Here is a 17,354-nt window from a genome sequence, read left to right as displayed (position 1 = left end):
CCATCTCTGGAGTCTTATGACTTAAAAAAATAAGAAAAAAAAAATCCACAGGTTATGATAGTGAGGTGAAAACAACTATCCAGGAAGACTCAGGCAAAAAATTCCTGAGTTTAAAAAATTATTTTTAAACTCTTATGCACATCTTTCAACAGGCTTCATGTGACAACAGAAACTTGGGCTTAATATAAGGATGTTCTGGAATGTCATTTATGTCCTTGTGCACACTTTAATGTTGTTTGGGAAAAATTAAACACAGGCAATTGAGGCATATTCCCTAAAGACCCAGAGGTTCATCCAGCTCTGAATACCTAGTATCCATTCCAAGGAAGAATGGATCTCATGGGATTTTTATCTGCTTAAAGCTAGCCACCTGCTTCACACATTGTAGATCATGCCCAGCATCACACCTCCTACATCTGATTTAAGACCTCAAAGAGAGTACTGACTATCTAATGTTATTTTTTTGCCAGGTAAAAACACCTCTTCACTGTTAAAGAAGAATTTAGCAGGGGCAAAAAAAAGATGGACAAGATTCTGAGCTATTGTAACTTGGCACAGCTCTCAGGGAATTAGCAGCAGATTACGTATTACTGCTCTGATACAATAATCTCTCTGATCTGCCAGAGATAATATTGTGCATCTACCAAAGCCCTGCTAATCCATACAGACCCACAGGTGCGTCATGTGAAAAAAACACTCAAAATATCCCATTGAGAGGTGCCTCTGGTTCAAACACATTGTTTTGCCCCCTTTTCCTGGAGTTTCCTTGCTATCAAGGCTAATTTATGGGAAATAAATTACACTCTATTTTAGCTAAAAAACTTTGTAATTCTGACACAATCCTGTTTTCTGTTTCCCTAATGTCTTTTCAATTCATTAAATATATAAAGGAATATTTTCTTTCCTACTAGAGCTGTGATTGAGGAAAGAAGGAAATACCACATACTTAAGCTCCAACTCCAGATTCCTCCCTAATTTTGACACCACTAAAGATGTGGTATCAGAAAATCAAGCTAAGATAGATCAGAGAAGGAGTAGGACCTACACTGCTGCAAGAATTTGGGATTTTTCCTCGAAGTGTTGGATTTGCCCCTGCATGAAGCCACCAAAAATCTGTATTCCCATCTAAAAGGCCATGTGTGTGTCACAGATATTTGCAAGCATCCTCTCTCTCCTCCATGGCTCCAGCTTTTTCCTAATGTGTGGCCTTCACAATGTTGTATAATCTCTACTTGGTTTTCTACTTGCCCTTCTTCCTTACCCATCTTTCTTGGCACCAGGAGAGAGAACAAGGAAAATGCTGGGTCAGAAATCACAGCTGTTCATTTCTCCCTACCTCCTCTGATGAAAAGGGAAAAGTGGGACTAAATGTTGGTGGAAAAGCTTGCTCTATCTACTCTTATGGCATAAACCTCAATCACAGCAAAACTTTGTGTTTTGTTAAAAGCTCATGCTGGAGTTAAATAATTAAACGGTGACCTCTGTTAGCACTGAAAAGCAAAATTTAAAAAATCCAAACAATGAAATCTAAAGAGAGAGAGAGGTCTTCATGGTCCTAGATTCAAGTTCTACATCAACTATTATAGAATGTACAAAGAGTATATCCTGAGAAAGTGGTAGGACAAGGGCCAAAGAAACTAAAACATTAGTTCACGTACAAAATCTCAACATTCTTAGGTCGTTCTCATGTGGTGAAGAGTGGAATTACTTGTGATGTTTGAAAGCATGGGTTTGATTGTGCTTCTCTCCCTTACTTGCAGGACACTGTCTAGTCCTCTTTTCTTCCAGCAAGTCAACCCAACTGCCAGCGTACAATTCCCAGATTATTTCCAGTGTGCTGCTGCACACTGTGACTTGCACCCAGAAATCCATACCATTGAATACATTGGTAACAGAGGTGTTATTTCCTTTTCTGTCAGTTCCTAAAGGTCAGCCAGAATACTTCACATTCTCACTTTGCCACTTTGCTTAACCAGACCACAATTTTGCAGTTGTTCATAAAACTACCTATCAATATTGAAACAATTCTGACAGCAAAGGCTTTAAACCCACCTCCATTGGCTCTTCTCCCCCTTTGGTTTGATTGTCGCCCACCTCTCCACTCTCATAATTGCTGCTTTTCTCAACCCACAATTCTGATTTTTCTACAGTCAAACGTAGCTGGTCAAGATCAGCCTTGATTTGCTTGTAGTTATCCACATCTTGATTGGACACCAGCAACTGAACCTGGAAATGGAGAAAATTGTAAAGCTGTTACAGCAGTAGCACCAGCACTTGTGGCTGGGTAATTTGTTTAACAGTTCCCATTCTAAGCCTTTCTCCAGGTGCCTTGTGCCACCTTCCCTGTGCAATTGAAACATGGCACACACAGGCTTTTAGCCCTCATTCCTCAAAAAGCTTTAGCAGAGCCAGAGACTGTAGTTACTCAAAACAGGATAATTACAACATTCACAACATCCTCTCAACCTTGAATACACTGCAAAACATTTTCAGCATGGGCAGATTTACAGGCTCTTGAGTTCTGTGCAGGGTGAGCTCTGATGCATTGATCATGATTCTCATGGCATTAAACAATACAGTTACACACTATTAAAGTAATAGTTAGAAATAGCTACTGCTTCTGCACTGTACTTCAGAAGAAAAAGGAAAAAAAGGATGGTATGACAAGGGATTGGGACATCCAAAGAAAAGTCAGAATGGCCAGCAATTTTAATTATCTCCTACACCACCATAATCAAATATTGAAAAATAACAGACTTTCACACTGTTAGGCTAGCTTAGAAAAACTTCTCTGAATAGCTGACAAACTGACTTTTGGGTTCATGCAATTTCTCACCATCTGAGTGGCTGCCACTTATTAAGATTAATCTCATTTTTTTCCTTTTTCTGTACTGCTCAAATTATCTGGGCTTTTTCACTGTTATGTGTAGTTCTTGATTTAGCACGACCTACACATTCTCTTTCTTTGTAATGCTCTCTGTTCTCCCAAGATTATTAATGAAGATAATATGCCAAAAAACTACCAGCAATCTTTACAGTAAATTAATAAACACTATTAAGAAATCATACTCATGTAAAAGATTACGGTCACTGACAACACTGATAGGGATGGTGTTTTTAAAACTACATTACATCCAGGCAAATATTCACTGTTTTGTAATATGAATTTTTAATCATAATCATCTCTCTTGGCTTAGCAAAACCTTGTTATTTTACAGAATTTATGAATGCTGCTCAACTGCAGGCATTCTTATTCCATGTGCTCTACAGTCTTTTTTGTTTATTTCTCCATTAGCCTTTTCCATCCTCCACAAAAACATGTTAAGCAAATCAGTCCTTGCTTACCTGGGAATAACAGCTATTTATGCAACTAACCAACACAGCCTAACTTTAAATACCTGGTGGGAGGCCATTATGCTGCACAACAAAAACATTAAACAAAAGCTTTTCAGGTCTTCATCATTCATCTGTTTGTACAGGAGAGAAACCTCCCCACCTTACATAAGGATGAGACAACACACTACCCAGCTCCTGAATTAAGCATCAGATGTTCTTATCAACATATGTTATGAAGGGTTACGTAACAGAGGCATCTCTGTGGTGCAGCCCCACGACATCAGATCTCCCCATCCTAATCCAGGGACACATGGAGCCTGCACATGCACTGCTACCAGAGGGACAGAATAAAAGCTGAAAACAGGCTTGGCTCTATCCCTGCCTTCCTGCTATTTGGGCATAGCTGTATCAGCCAGGAGAGCCCCGTGCAAAGACACCTGAATTAGAATTAGAAGCATCAGGTGAATAACAAAATAACAATACCCAGCCTGAGTTGCCCTGAAGACAGGGAAGTCTCACTGCTAGGACTTGCCAAACATGAGGCACTGGCTCTGTCCCTGAGGGATCCCTGTGAGAGGCTCACCACAGACTTCCATTTTCCCTAATGGATGCAGTGTCAGAAATAACAATTTCTGGGGGCACAGAACTATAATATACACCAGCACATACAGCCAAAGAAGTCTGCTGATACTTGACCTCTGAGGGGAGTAACACTGTCATGCAACAAACAGCAACTCAAGTAGCAGAGCAGCCTTTGGAAAGGCTCTCTGAGCTCAGTTCCCTGGGATAACCCTCAGCCCATCCATACCTGTTTGAATGCTTGCAGAACTTCTGCTCTCTGGCTAAAGTGTTTGAACAGCAGGTGCAGAGCCCCTGAGAGCAACGGGGGGTAGTCATGCATGATGAGGTGAATGAGGACCCGTAAAAAAGTCCTGCCCCCTTCATCATCCAGCTGAACTGCATTCTTCTCCTTTCTGCAACAGAAACAGGGAAAAAAAGGAGCAAATAAAGCAAAGTAAACAAGAAAAAATAAAAGGTCTTGAGATAAATATCCCTCTACACACAATCTTTAGTCAACAGAGCTCTTAAAATCAAATCAAATATGCTGCAGGAAGGAAATTATAAATATGACTTCAACATATTTTATAAGGATTTCTATACTACAATTTTTGCAGCAATCCTGTAGCAGAATGGACACCATGGAGGAGAGGTAAGTATATCTATGAAATGTGTCAAACGTTGTGATTAAAATCCATATTGTAAATCATTCATTTATGTCACGGATAAGTTGAGCCAGGCTCATCCTCAATCCAAAATAAAATAAGTAAACTGCATTTCATCACAGATTAATTTGACCCTTTCCTTTTCACTCCTTCCCTTTTCAGCTGCTATTAAAATTTCATTTAAGAAAAAGTAAGATCAAAAATAGCAAGAATTGCCAAAAGCATCATATTTCTGGAATCATATTCATAATGTGGAATGGCAGAAAGCAGATTTACACTTAACATATCAAAGCAGAAATAATGTTTCCAAGAAACCATTTGGTCTCTCTGTTAATTTTAAAGATGCAGATGCCAAGGGCTGTGTGTTGTTTTACATTATGGGAGTTCAGGAGAGGCCTGGAGGCATTGCTTGTGCTGGTGAAGATTCAGAATGCATGAGGGACTGAGAGAGGAAAGATCACAGTGCCCACATTGCAGATCCTTCTCCTTAGCTCCAAGAAAAAACTTTAAAGTCTATGAGCTTGTCTAAATGGAATTAATTTTTACTGGTATAATTATAATTACACCCATAAAATCGAACCAATATAGTGATAATGGCAATAACTCTCCAGTGTGAGTTTTTGCCATGGGTTATTTTTTTCTGTTCACAGCATAGCTGAAATCCTTTCCAAAACTCTGCAAGCATAAGCTGTGATCTACAGGCCTCTGGTGGACCAGGAGATCATGGCAAGTGGCCACTCCTGATTTAAGGAATCACAGGAGAGATTACTGTTGACACTGTTTTCTCAAGGAGTTTGAACACCAAGTGCAATGACAACAGGTCATTGAGAAATACTGAGGGTCAACAGCAAGCTGCTGATCCAGGAAATTTGGGGCTGTAGACATAAGACACACCAGAAAAAGAGTGTTTTTTTCAGCACCCATGTTAGGCATTATAAAATAAACAGAAAATTAGTGTGGTTTAGCCCAGTACACTTCTATACCATTCCCCAGCTGCCCTTGGGAACATGACAAAAACTTTCTACCAACTCTCTTACAACTAAAAGGGTGGTCATAGCCAATCCCACAGCCATCCGGGCCAGCTGGGCTGTTTGCTTGATTGAAATCCAGGTCTTTCCTGGCACGTTTCTGTTCAAATATGGCTTATGCCATTAGCAAGCAGGCAAAGGAAGAGAAAGGGCTATAAAAACAAGCACAGAATGAACAGAGATTGGCCATAAGAAATATTGATGTTATATATCAATATACATAGAGGTAAAACTTCAGAGAATATACCTGCCAGCAAACATGGTTTCAGCCTGAGCTGCAATTTCATCTATGTCAGGAACAATTGCTGGGAAAAAAAAGTTTAAAAAAATGAATTTAAAAAAAATTACAAAGTTAATGATCATCATTTAATCTGCACAGCAAAATGGAATTCTGTTCCTTTTTAAAGCAGATGGTATCAAGTAAAGGTCTAACTAGTCATTCCTCAACTACAGAAAATTTGCTTTCTGCAAGAGTAGCAGAGAGCAAACAGGTTATGGGGCAGAGTTAAATTGTGTATTACTATTCCTGAGGAAGAGAAATGTAGTGATGAACCAAAGCCACATGATGCAAGGAGCTGTGCTAGCCACCAGCAGTGACCTACAAATGACACAGATTCTCAAACTCTTATGTTTTTTCTTACATGAGTTGACCCCAACCAAGCATATACATTAACTTTAGAATATTTACCATAAACCCAGTTATTTATCACACCATCATTTTGCTTTAGAATGGCTTTAATATAACTTGTTACTTAAGATTTAGTACCCCTTAAGTTTTTTAGTACTATGTATTATACATATGCCCACCTCCAACTAGAGCAATTCTCCTCTACTTGCAGGTGTTCACACAGACCTTTTGAGCACTTCTGTGTGCATGGGAAGGCTCCCTGGAAAGCCAAATCATTCTTGTACCATGTTAACCTCACTTAAACCTGTTCTCATCCATCCCCAACCACTCTCCACTTGTCACCATTCAGTGTTTTGGAAAGAGCACAAATAAAAGAACAAAATATCATGGTGGGGAAAAAGGAGTCCCTTTTCTGTTAGGGGAGGACAGCCCAGCAAAAAAAAAAATTGTGGAATTCCTAAAAATGTTTATTTTTTCACTAGCTTTTCCACTTTCAGCAGCCTGTGTTTTCTGCTGCAGCTGAGCTCAGTGTCTGTAGTTGCCTACTCAGAATTTGCATTGAAAGAAAATAGCAAGGTTTACCTGAGGCAGTCCCTGGCGTGTCAGGTGGGGATGATGTAGAGCAGTCAACATTTTCAGTGTTTTCCCCAAACTCTCTCTTATAGATAGACAGCATGTAGGATATTCTGTAGTCCAGTCTAACACTGAGAATAAACTACAAGAAAAAAAAAGTGAAGTAAATTAATTCAAGTCTACTATGAAAAAACAATCCATTACATTCTCCAGTTTTCTGTGATTCCTTTCTTCACCCTGCCCATCCTGAGACATGTTGAACTCTGCTCTATGGATTGCTGAGCACCACTGGGTGTGTCCAGGGGCTCCAACATGCTGCCTTGTCCTCACTGCCTGCAAGCCAGATCAGAACCTTCAAACCCACACTGACATCAATTATTTCATATTTCAGCTGGAATTCCAATGCCCCATGGAGTGGAACAGAGAGCAAGCACAACAGGCTCAAGGCTCACGCTCTCAGATGCCTGAAAAATGCCTTTTCATTCCTCAGCTGTGAAACTGGAAATTCATAGAGGAAAAATTCTAATTCAGACCTGGAAGTGCTGCTTTTACATTGGAATAGTAAGGAAAATAACTAGGCTGGAAGCATTAGTACCAAATTAAGGGCTGACACTTATACACATGGATGCTTTTCACCCACAGGAAATGTAAGCACATAATCAAATATCTTTAAGATCATTTAACATATTTTACAATCAGTGGGGATGAAAGACATATGCTGAGTTTCCAAGGCTGAGGTGACAGGTGATTTGAAAAGTTAGCAAATGGTGGCAACCTGTTTCTTTGATCTACAGCTAAAGCCAAACATGCTTCCCAGACCCACTGCAACAGGACTGGTCTATTTTGGTTCCATGATTAAGTTGCCCCAGATCTATACAAGAAAGATTTTTAAAAATAAATATTTCCCAAGTCCATGCATGGTCAGCTAAGTCTATCAGAGCATCTGTTTAATTCTGGCTGAGGGCAGAATAGAAATCATAAGTTAAACAGTCTTTACTTAAAGCAATAGGGAGATATGTTGAGAATTAAATTACTATAAACTGAGAAATATTTCTGAGAACAGAATAGCTTTAATCACCATTGTACTTGCTATGCATGTTAATACAACAAATCTAAAATATTCTTACTCGCCGTTGAGGCTAATAACACAGTAATGAAAGGTAACATGATTTAAATTAATCCTTCTTCATTGCATTTTAAACGAAACTGAATTATTTTGTATTTCTTGTGAGCTAGGATCATATATATGCACATTTACTGGGATTCATCCAGCATATGACCACTTGCTTAGCTGAAGTAATTTGACCATGTGATTAATCCTTAACTAACAAACCACAGATTAAGTAAAAAATTAGGATTAAGTGCTCTTCAATCCTGAGTGCTCTTGCAATGAATGTGCTGTGAAAAAGAAAAGGATGAGACAAAACGTGATTCCCTCAGGGAATGCACAGGACAACGTCCTGGAATCATCCTCCTAGGCATCAACCAATAAAGCAGGACAGTATGGAGAGAAATTCAGTCAAAAAAACAAGGAAAATGAAAAGCAGTACATGTGAATGGTGTTATTTAGGTCATATAATTTCACAACACTCTGTCTTCCCCTGTAAGTTTTGAAGTAAAGGAGGCCTGGAACCAAAGAATGCAGTATTGAGTGTATTCTAACAATTGATAGTCCTTCTGATGACAAGTAATTAGAGTAATCTAAATAATTTATGAGCACTCAGAACAAATGGAATCCTCCAAAAGTGACACTGGTACCAACAAATCCAGAGAATTTATAGAAAACACTGAAACATTCCTTCAGGACCTTAGCATTGCAGAAACTGGGATTCAATACACAGGCCAAGTGTGTGCCACTTCACTTCTTAACAGCACAAAGTGAAAACTGCATCTCAGGAGGCAGGCTGGTGTCACACAGCTTGTCAGGTCAGCTGGGAGAAATCACAGCAGCCTACAGACTGTTATCCAAAATGCATTAAATGCACCACAGAAATGTGCAGCCTTGCACAACCTCAGTGGGGCCAGGGCCAATTCTGCCCTTCATCCAACTACTGCAACAGAGGGGTCAAATGCTGCAATCAAATTGAATGTGAAGGAAACTAGAAACAAACATGCTGTCTTCAGGAAACATTAGTGAGGCAGGTTAGAGGACAAGTTCTGTCATTGCAGTTACAGTGAGAAACTTTCTGCAGTGTCCTGTTCCTCCAAAGCTGAAGTTGGTACAACAGGTGAGGACCGCAACTATACAGCTGTTCACACAGAGGACTCCTCTTCTTCATATCAAGGAGTTACCTCTACCATGAGCAGCCCAGTGAATAGTGAGAATGTAGGTAACAGAACTGGCAATTATGTGAGTAAAGAACTGTGAAATGACTCCTATGTAATATGCCACCCCTCATTATTACCTGCAAAATCTCAATGATTTTCAGTTTGGTGTCCATTACGATCACATCTTCACTCTCTGCAGTGCTGGCTTGCTTGTTTGGGTGAATGCTTGGCTGTATGTCAGGGGTACTGAGAGGAAATACAGACCCTCTGCTCAGCACCATTTGGGTCATCATCTCTCCTACTCCATGGATGGTCCTCATGACATTGTTCCCTGTGCATTAAACAAAAATATAGACGTATTTCCTAGAATTAAAACACATTTACAAAACTATATATTACACTTACACCCATGATGCCAAATCCCTTTCCAGTCTCAAGAGGCATATTGAAAAAGAAGCCCTCAGTTCCTGAGTTCATTCAAATTACCCAATTAGGCAAAATTTTCCTACGCTGATTTTCCAAGATATCATTTCTTACAGGTCAACAGATGGTAAAAATGCCAAAATATTTCCAGAGTTCTGTTAACATGCTCAACAAATGATAAAAAGCAGATCTAAAGAAATCTCACCCATTCCTTTGCCTGAAGGTATATTATCCACATCTAAGATAATTTCTTAAACAGGTTTGTTTAACCCGTTTTTAAGAATATTTGCAAACTGAGTGTTGCATATCCAGTATTATAGAGCATCCCTAGGCAAGCAATTCCAGTACCTGACTATGTTTATCATTAGAAAACTTTTATTGATATTTTATTAATACCATATATTGCTGCAATTTTGAGACACATGGGAGGAGTTTTATATGTCACATTGAAAGACAGAAAAGAGATGAGGTTGTGCCAGTCTGATCAATTTCTTTGTGTGGTTCAAATGACAGGCCACAACCCAAACCCAACTGACACAACCAGCCAACCATCCCCCTTCAAAGAAGAGTCCCAGGAGAATGCCAGGCTTGAAGGCTGTCCTGAAGGTCAAACCAGTATCTGGAATCACAGTGCCTTTTGTAAGTTTTTCATGAGGGAAAGAATTATTTAACACTTACATGGTAAAACCTTTATCCAGGTTGCAATGGTACACTGCAAAATCTACCAAGAAAAAACATCTTGTTTCCATAGTTTTTACTGGTCTTTATAGTGAATTTTGATGGGAAAAATATCTTAGTGAATCAGTGACTTCCTTGCAAAAGTGGGACAAGAAAGTGAGAATATCGTGCTACCTACCTAAGTGAATCAGTTTCCTTTCTTGCAAAGCACAGAGAGGAATGAATGGAAGAAAGGAAAGGAATGACAGCATCCCTTCAGTGGAAGAGTGCCAGGACCTAGGCTACACTAAAGGCAAAGAAAAGACTAGGAAATATAGCTTTGCTGACAGAAGCCTGAATAGTTCTAGTCTGTCCTTTAGTACACTTTAATCACCATGCCATGGCCAAGCTTTACTCACACTGAAGAAACCCTCTTCCCAGACAATCTGCTGTAAAAAGCCAAGGCTGGATTTTATTTTGTTGGTAAAATCCTCCCCTTATTCCATTCTTTCTTCAATCCATATAGCTCAACTATAATGTGTATAGAAAGAGGATGCCTTTAGCCCTGACTTTAAAAGGGAAACACACAAAGAGGGTGCTTTTTCAAAGTGAACGAGGCAGATTAGTGTCAGGTTTGAGGTCCCATTCAGCATATGGTCTGGTGTGCAATCACTCTGAATCAATCTTTTGAAAATAATACTTCAAGTCCGTAAAAAAGAGAGGAGGGGGAAAATGTACTTCTGATTTTGCATGATGTTAGGGAAAAAAAACCTAGAAGTCAAACTGTGGGCTGGAACCTCACATTAGGCAGGCACAGAAAGTTCTAACTGCTTACACAGGCATAAAGCAAATAAAATCATCACTAATACCCTCTATGACACAAAATGAAAATGGTGTGTTTTCCTTTCCAGTCAAATAAAACAGTGTGGGAATAACATGGGATGGATATCTCTCTCCCACTCCCCAACTCCTTTCTCCCAGTGTGCTAAACAAGTATCTGTTTTGACCACCACTCTGTATCTGTGCAAAGCTACAGTACTACATGGAGGACCTTCAACCCTTAAAGTACCTTCAGTTAAACCAATATTTTGCATTTTCTTCATCTTCAAACCATGAAATAAATGAAATCCATTTCATTCTGTCGTAATGCTGGCAGATAAGCCCACAACAAGACCTGTAGCTTGGGCAGCTGCATCATGGCCATACACCTCAGTTGAGAAGTTATCATCATCTCTCTCATTGTTTCAAAATTCCTTTTGCTCAGTTGTGCAGAGGGAAATACAAATAGAAGGCATTTGTAAAGCTCAGGAATTCTTTAAAAACAAACTTCAGTCAGTGGGGTTAATGATAAGGAAACCACTTAGGTCTAAGACAAGTCCAGAAGATATTCTTCTCAAAAACAAGATATAACTGCAGTTTGTCCCAAATGAGGAAGAAGAATTCCACTTCATCTTAAAAAGTTCCTGCTCACCCTTGACTGAAATCTACCCGGTGTAAAGCTAACAAGAAAGTTAGTTAGTGTCTTTTGGACAAGATATCAGACAACATCTTAGGTGGACCTCATGTCCCTGGAGAAAGCAAGCTGGGATTTTGCCCAGACCATATCTTGCTTATTTGTCAGCTATTACTGCATAGGCATGGCAGGAAATGGGATTCAACTCCTTCCGTGAAAAATGAATTAGTCACTGTCTCTGCATTTTAGGACGACCTCCATAAATGAGTAAGCCACTCTTTTCACCTCTAGGAAAGACAGTGAAAGGTCTGCAAAGACTCTAAGGCACTCAGCTAATGTGATACTGGAGCCTAGAAAAGCACCTAGGAATAAAAAGAAATGAGGTGACTGCAGTCCTTTCCTGTTACCCACAGAACACCACTGGTCAAAGGTGGCACAGACCAGTGAGAGGCAGCTATGAAGCTACTTCCCAACAGCATCAGTAATAAAGATAAACCCTCTCTCCACAGCATTCCTTCACTATTGACCTTAATGCAACTGATCTCAAAAGATAAAGGTGGGAAAGTGAAGGAGGATTAAGGTGGTACTTATCATCCTTGCCATTTCAAACAGCATTTCATTAATGCATAGGAAAGGATTTTAGTAAGAGAAAAGTCTACATAATCCAGTTCAGTATTTACAGCTGAAATGGGTAGTGATTCAATACTGCATTATTTCTGTCAATAACAGCAGGGAGACAAGGTGTCGTACTGGAGAACTTTTTAACCAATTGCCTGATGCTGACTATAACTTTCAGTTAATTCAGAGAAGGCTTGAAGAAAACATTCCCAGAGCTAAAATGCTGCAGCAACTGGAGCAATTCAGCACTTCTTTTCAATAAAGGTATTTCAACAACTATGTTTTGCTGATGAAATGCAACCCTGTCCAAGGAGCAGACAGCAGTTGGGCAGCACTGCCATTCATGGATGGCAGTGAAGTAGCTGATGTGTCTCAACACTGAGAGGAGCTGCTCTACTTTGTGAAAGAAGCCATGGAGAACTTTCATGTACATAAGGAGTGGGCAACAGCTTCTCTTCCAAAAGATCCTCCAGTAATCAGCACTGGTGATGCTCAGCATTGTCTGTCCAGCCTTGGAAGCCTGGACCAAGTTAAGCATGGATTTAAATCTGTCAGTCACAAGCATGAGGGGCCAGCAGCAGTCTTGCCTCTCTACAGTTATCCCAGCAGGGAAGGGTGTGCTTCCCTGAGGTAAGGCATGCAGGAAGGTTACTGCAGCTTAAAAAGGGACTGCCTCTCTGTCAGCTAAGCCTGCAACAATGCAAGACAAAATACACTGGCTCAATAAAAGAGATTTAAGTTCTTAGCAATGTGCACACAATGACTAAAATAAGGGAGCTCTGATCTTAGTCACATCTCCAAAATGCTTCCTGAATACCAATGACCAAGGAAAAATTAACTTACTGCCTCAGCTAGATAACTGAGATAAATCAGGAGAGAGAGCAAGTAGATGTGAACCCTGATTACTTTTATGTGCACTTTCCTAGAGATAAGTGAAGAGAAGCCTGAGCTATGCCTCCATATGGTACTGCCACCCTTAACCTGCTGACCTCATCTTTGGCTGTTTTCTTTGAGGTCAAGGTACCAACATTTATATATGGCTGTGAAGCGTGGCAGGGAGAGAACAGTCCTTGCAATGTTGTGAGGTGCTAATGTGTGCAACCAACCACTTCTCTCAGCAGCAAACTGCTGCAGAAGTGCTCAGAGCCGTGACTGACCAACAGAGGAAAAGAACGCAAGCAAATCTCCTTGAATCTTTTTCCAATTTTCCCTTCTTCTCTGTTCCTCCCTCTGCCAAGATAAGTCAGATGCCAAAAGCCTTCCATAAGCAGTGGACCCATTAGAAATGTCTCCTATTGAATGTACAGTCTCAACAAAATTAGTCAATGGAAGAGTGAATTCACTATGCACGAGTGGTAATTTAAAGGAGCTGTAGATTGACAGACACTGAAAGAAGAGAAAAGAAGAGAATGCTTGTCATGTTTTGAATAGACAACTGCGCATCTCCTTTTCATTACTTTTTATTACAGTGATCACAACTTCCTAATGAGTATCAGTTTCTGTCACAAAACTGTAGCACATAATCTCATACAATTTGGCACGATTGACAACACAGCGGCCTCTCTGAGAAGAAAGGCTTTTCAGAGGAGTCAATTATGGGAAAAAAATAACAACCACCCAAGTAATCGAAACACTGGATAATTTGACACTTCATTTTCCACATAAACATATTTTCTTGATAAGTCATTTACTGGTTGCAAAAATTCTAAAAGCAGAATATAAAAGTAAACAACAATCTGCTATGCAATACAGTATGGATGATAAGTGACAAAATACCATATTCAGTAAGAAAAACAACTGTCAGAGGCAGCTGGCAATTCGTGCCTTTTCTTCCAATTGTTCCCAGCCCATTGCTATGGAGCATCCTCAATTTGCTCTTCAGGACCCACAGAATTTTGGATATTTCACACACAGTGCAGAGAACCGTGCAGAAGCTGAGTGTGAATAGTCGGGGGAAGCTTCAAAAGCTGGCAGATACCCTTAGAGCCAGCAGTCCTCTGCTCCACAGAAATCCCCAGGATGCAAGGGAAGCAACATGCAGCCTTGTTTAATTAAAAATTACCTACAGGCACCTGATCTGTCCCTCGTTGCCATGGGGGGACAGAGCTTGCTCTTACTATCATCACTGTTCAGTCTTCCTCAACACAGAGGGATGAAAGATGGATTCCTAGGACTCAGTTTTCAAAACTGCTCAGCTATATTTAGTTTGAACAGTTTCCCACATTGCTCATCTCTCTACACAGAAATTTTACAAGTGCCCATATTTTCAAAAGGATCTTAACACACAGCAGCTTTCATTAGGAACTGGACCAGTTGGATGCTTGATGCTTCTGGAAACTAAGTACCTAAATGGGAGCTGCCACATAGAACCATAGACTGTTTGGGTTGGAAGGGACCTTAAAGACCACCCAGTTCCAACCCCTTTGCCATGGAAAGGGACACCTTCCACCAGGTTTGTCAGATCCCTATCCAGCTTTGCCTTGCACAATTTCAGGGATGGGGCAGCCACAGCTTCTCTGGGCAACCTGTGCTAGGCTTCACCACCCTCACAGGGAACAATTTCTTCCTAATATCCCATCTGGACCTTCTCTCTGTCAGTCTGAAGCCATTCTTCTTGTCCTGTCACTTCATGCCCTTGGAGTTAACAGTCCCTCTCCATTTTTCTTGTAGGTTCCCTTCAGGTACTGAAAGACCTGAACAGATCTTCAGGAAATCTGTTAATGACCAGAAAAGACAAATGTACGTGCATCCACTGCCCCAACAACCTTCATTAACCTGCCCATAAAAATCAAATATATTATTCAATCTTGCTTACAAAAAAAAAAGAGGAGGCAAGAGGAAGAAATCAAAGGCTTTACAAAAATATGACAATTCTCACATAGTCTATGTAGCTATTAAGTTATAAAAACAACTCTCTGATGTCATCAAACCTGAGCATGCTTTTGATTAGGACACTGACACTTCAGCCAAAACCAGCACACAGGACCTTGTCTCAACCCATGTGTCAGTGCAGGTGTGTTCAACAGGTTTTAAGGCAGTATTCACAACAGCAGAACTCCAAATATCACTGGCTTTGGGGATTTCAGGGTGATTTACACTATTGCTCCACCAAAAACTTTCCAAAGAAAGCTTCAGTGCCATCTTAAAGCACACAACACCACCAGTCCTCGGGGATCCACTGTCAGGGAATCATGTGTGCAGCAGTGTTTAAATACCAAGGGCAAGATTAAGAATCCAATGGCAGCTTTAGCTCTAAATTTCTTTGCTGATTTGGCTGTATTGCTTCATGCAATTTAATTTTTCTGCATGAAAAGTTACAGCCATTTTAAGGACATATAATAACGACAGTTCACTACCTAAAGGAACACATTTTATTTCAAACTCTTTAGAGCTGTATATTATTTGCCAGAAGCATTAAAGCCTTACAGCTCTGTTTGTGAAAGAGGTATTAATTTTTACAGGTTTTCTACAGAATTTGTTCATAAAGACTTCAGAACCTACTATAAACAGGCCAAGAATCACACTTTATGTCTTCATTAAACCGTTTTTCATCCCCCAGTAACTAGCTGACCTCAGGTAAGGCTTACAGAAAACCTAATGCCTGGCATTAAGGACACATAGTGAGGCATGACTTCCATATTTTAGAGTCCTCAGAAGTAATGAGGCAAAACAAAGGAAAAAACTTACAATATGCCATGCATGTATATTTGCTACCCAGCCCCTGAGTGTATCTGGCCTCTCCAGCCTCCACTTCACCACAACATATCCACAAACCCTCCTTTTTTCATATACTAACTCTCAGCTGCCCAGCCATGGTGAAACTCCAGCAAACTTCACCCTCTCCTGACATTCTGCAGGTTCTGGGCTTTTTGCCTATCCCCAAAACCACAAAGCAGTGTCAAGCATGACTTTCATGCCACAGACATTAGTCCAAGGAAAAATTACATACATCAGCATGCTGGCCTTGAGGGTAAAAAACACCATGGGAATCAAGCCTCCTAGCTGAGTTACATCTGTAAGACAGATATTGATTCCTAAAGAGCAATGGTCCCGGGAATCCCATTAATGCACAGGTCTTATAATGAGGGAAAGAGTAAAGAGGAAAGAGAAATGGTTCATGCCACAGAATTAAGCTCTCAGACTGACCTACCCTTTGGTCTGGCAATACTCTGCACTGAACAGCAGTTTCTTCTCTGTAGATATCTGTGACTAACACAGTTAACTTTCCTTTTTCCTCTTGTAACCTTTCTTTTCTTGTAAACTGCTGGTATAAATTATTGCTCCAGTCTGCCAGGCAGCCACTGCCTCATTAGCCCTGCTAATCAAAGTATGCCTCAAAGAAGATACTGCAAATTGTTAACTAGACAAAAGTGCAGGTAGCAGACACAGATGCAGGGCTGAGAAACAGTGGAGTGATTTCTAATAGTCTTGGATGAAATCTGGTCCTTCTTGGACATAGAGGACCCATAGAGACCACAGAAAAGGCAGGTGCAGCCTTGTTCTCAACCCTCAGTGGCCTCACTGGTGCTTCCAGTCACTGTGTTACCTCTACTTGCAGCCAAAAGGGCTGGAAGGAAACGTGACCCAACTGGAGCTGGAGCTGAGGAGGTTCCTGGGCTGTGTCACAGTGACAGAAGTCTGGACAAGAGTCCCCTGACACACAGAACACAAGCACTCCTGTGCAGAGAGAACGCAGCAGACCTCACCTGCACTGAAGCCTCCAGGAGAAGGTGAGGTCTCCCCTGCTCTGGCCCCCGGCAGGATGGAATCTTGTGTTCCTTCAGTCTGCAGGAGGAACACACCACCAAGATACAGAGCCAGCCACAACGTGAAGCAGCTGGGATATCTGACCACAGTTTGAACAGGTAAAAAGAGGCATCTCCTTAGGCAGTTGTCGGCAACATATTTAACGTGAGAATCACAGAGGTAGGAGCAATTTAAGCTCATTATAGGCAGTTTTTAAAACTCGTTTTTTCAAAAAGAATGAGCAAAGGAAACCAGAATACTCTCACTGATGTCAGTGGACACTGGCTCAGGAGAACTGTAGAGCTCCTGATGGACAGACACTCTGCGGATAACCCAGGTTTGTACCACTGAGGGCTTTCTCAGCTCGTGTCCAGCGCTGTGAACGGCATCTCAGGATATAG

At 40.6% G+C, this 17,354-nt stretch overlaps 1 protein-coding gene across 3 annotated transcripts in view; it reads right to left on the bottom strand.

The window, feature by feature from the left end:
• Positions 1-17,354, bottom strand: part of ITPR2 (inositol 1,4,5-trisphosphate receptor type 2) — a 241,136-nt gene that overhangs the window by 140,438 nt on the left and 83,344 nt on the right. For all 3 annotated transcript variants that reach the window (XM_083859206.1, XM_083859207.1, XM_083859208.1), the window contains 5 exons: positions 9,194-9,387; positions 6,798-6,930; positions 5,835-5,892; positions 4,145-4,310; positions 2,053-2,226 (listed from right to left, as the gene is read on the bottom strand). In XM_083859206.1, coding sequence (XP_083715332.1) covers positions 2,053-2,226; positions 4,145-4,310; positions 5,835-5,892; positions 6,798-6,930; positions 9,194-9,387 — 725 coding nt within the window. The remainder of the gene's footprint in view (positions 1-2,052; positions 2,227-4,144; positions 4,311-5,834; positions 5,893-6,797; positions 6,931-9,193; positions 9,388-17,354) is intronic.

Source organism: Zosterops lateralis (genome assembly GCF_965231275.1).
Source record: "Zosterops lateralis genome assembly, chromosome: 4".
In the NCBI taxonomy this organism is placed as follows: Eukaryota; Metazoa; Chordata; class Aves; order Passeriformes; family Zosteropidae; genus Zosterops; species Zosterops lateralis.
Note: the sequence above shows the minus strand (reverse complement) of the source record. Positions and strands in the feature narration are given on the sequence as shown.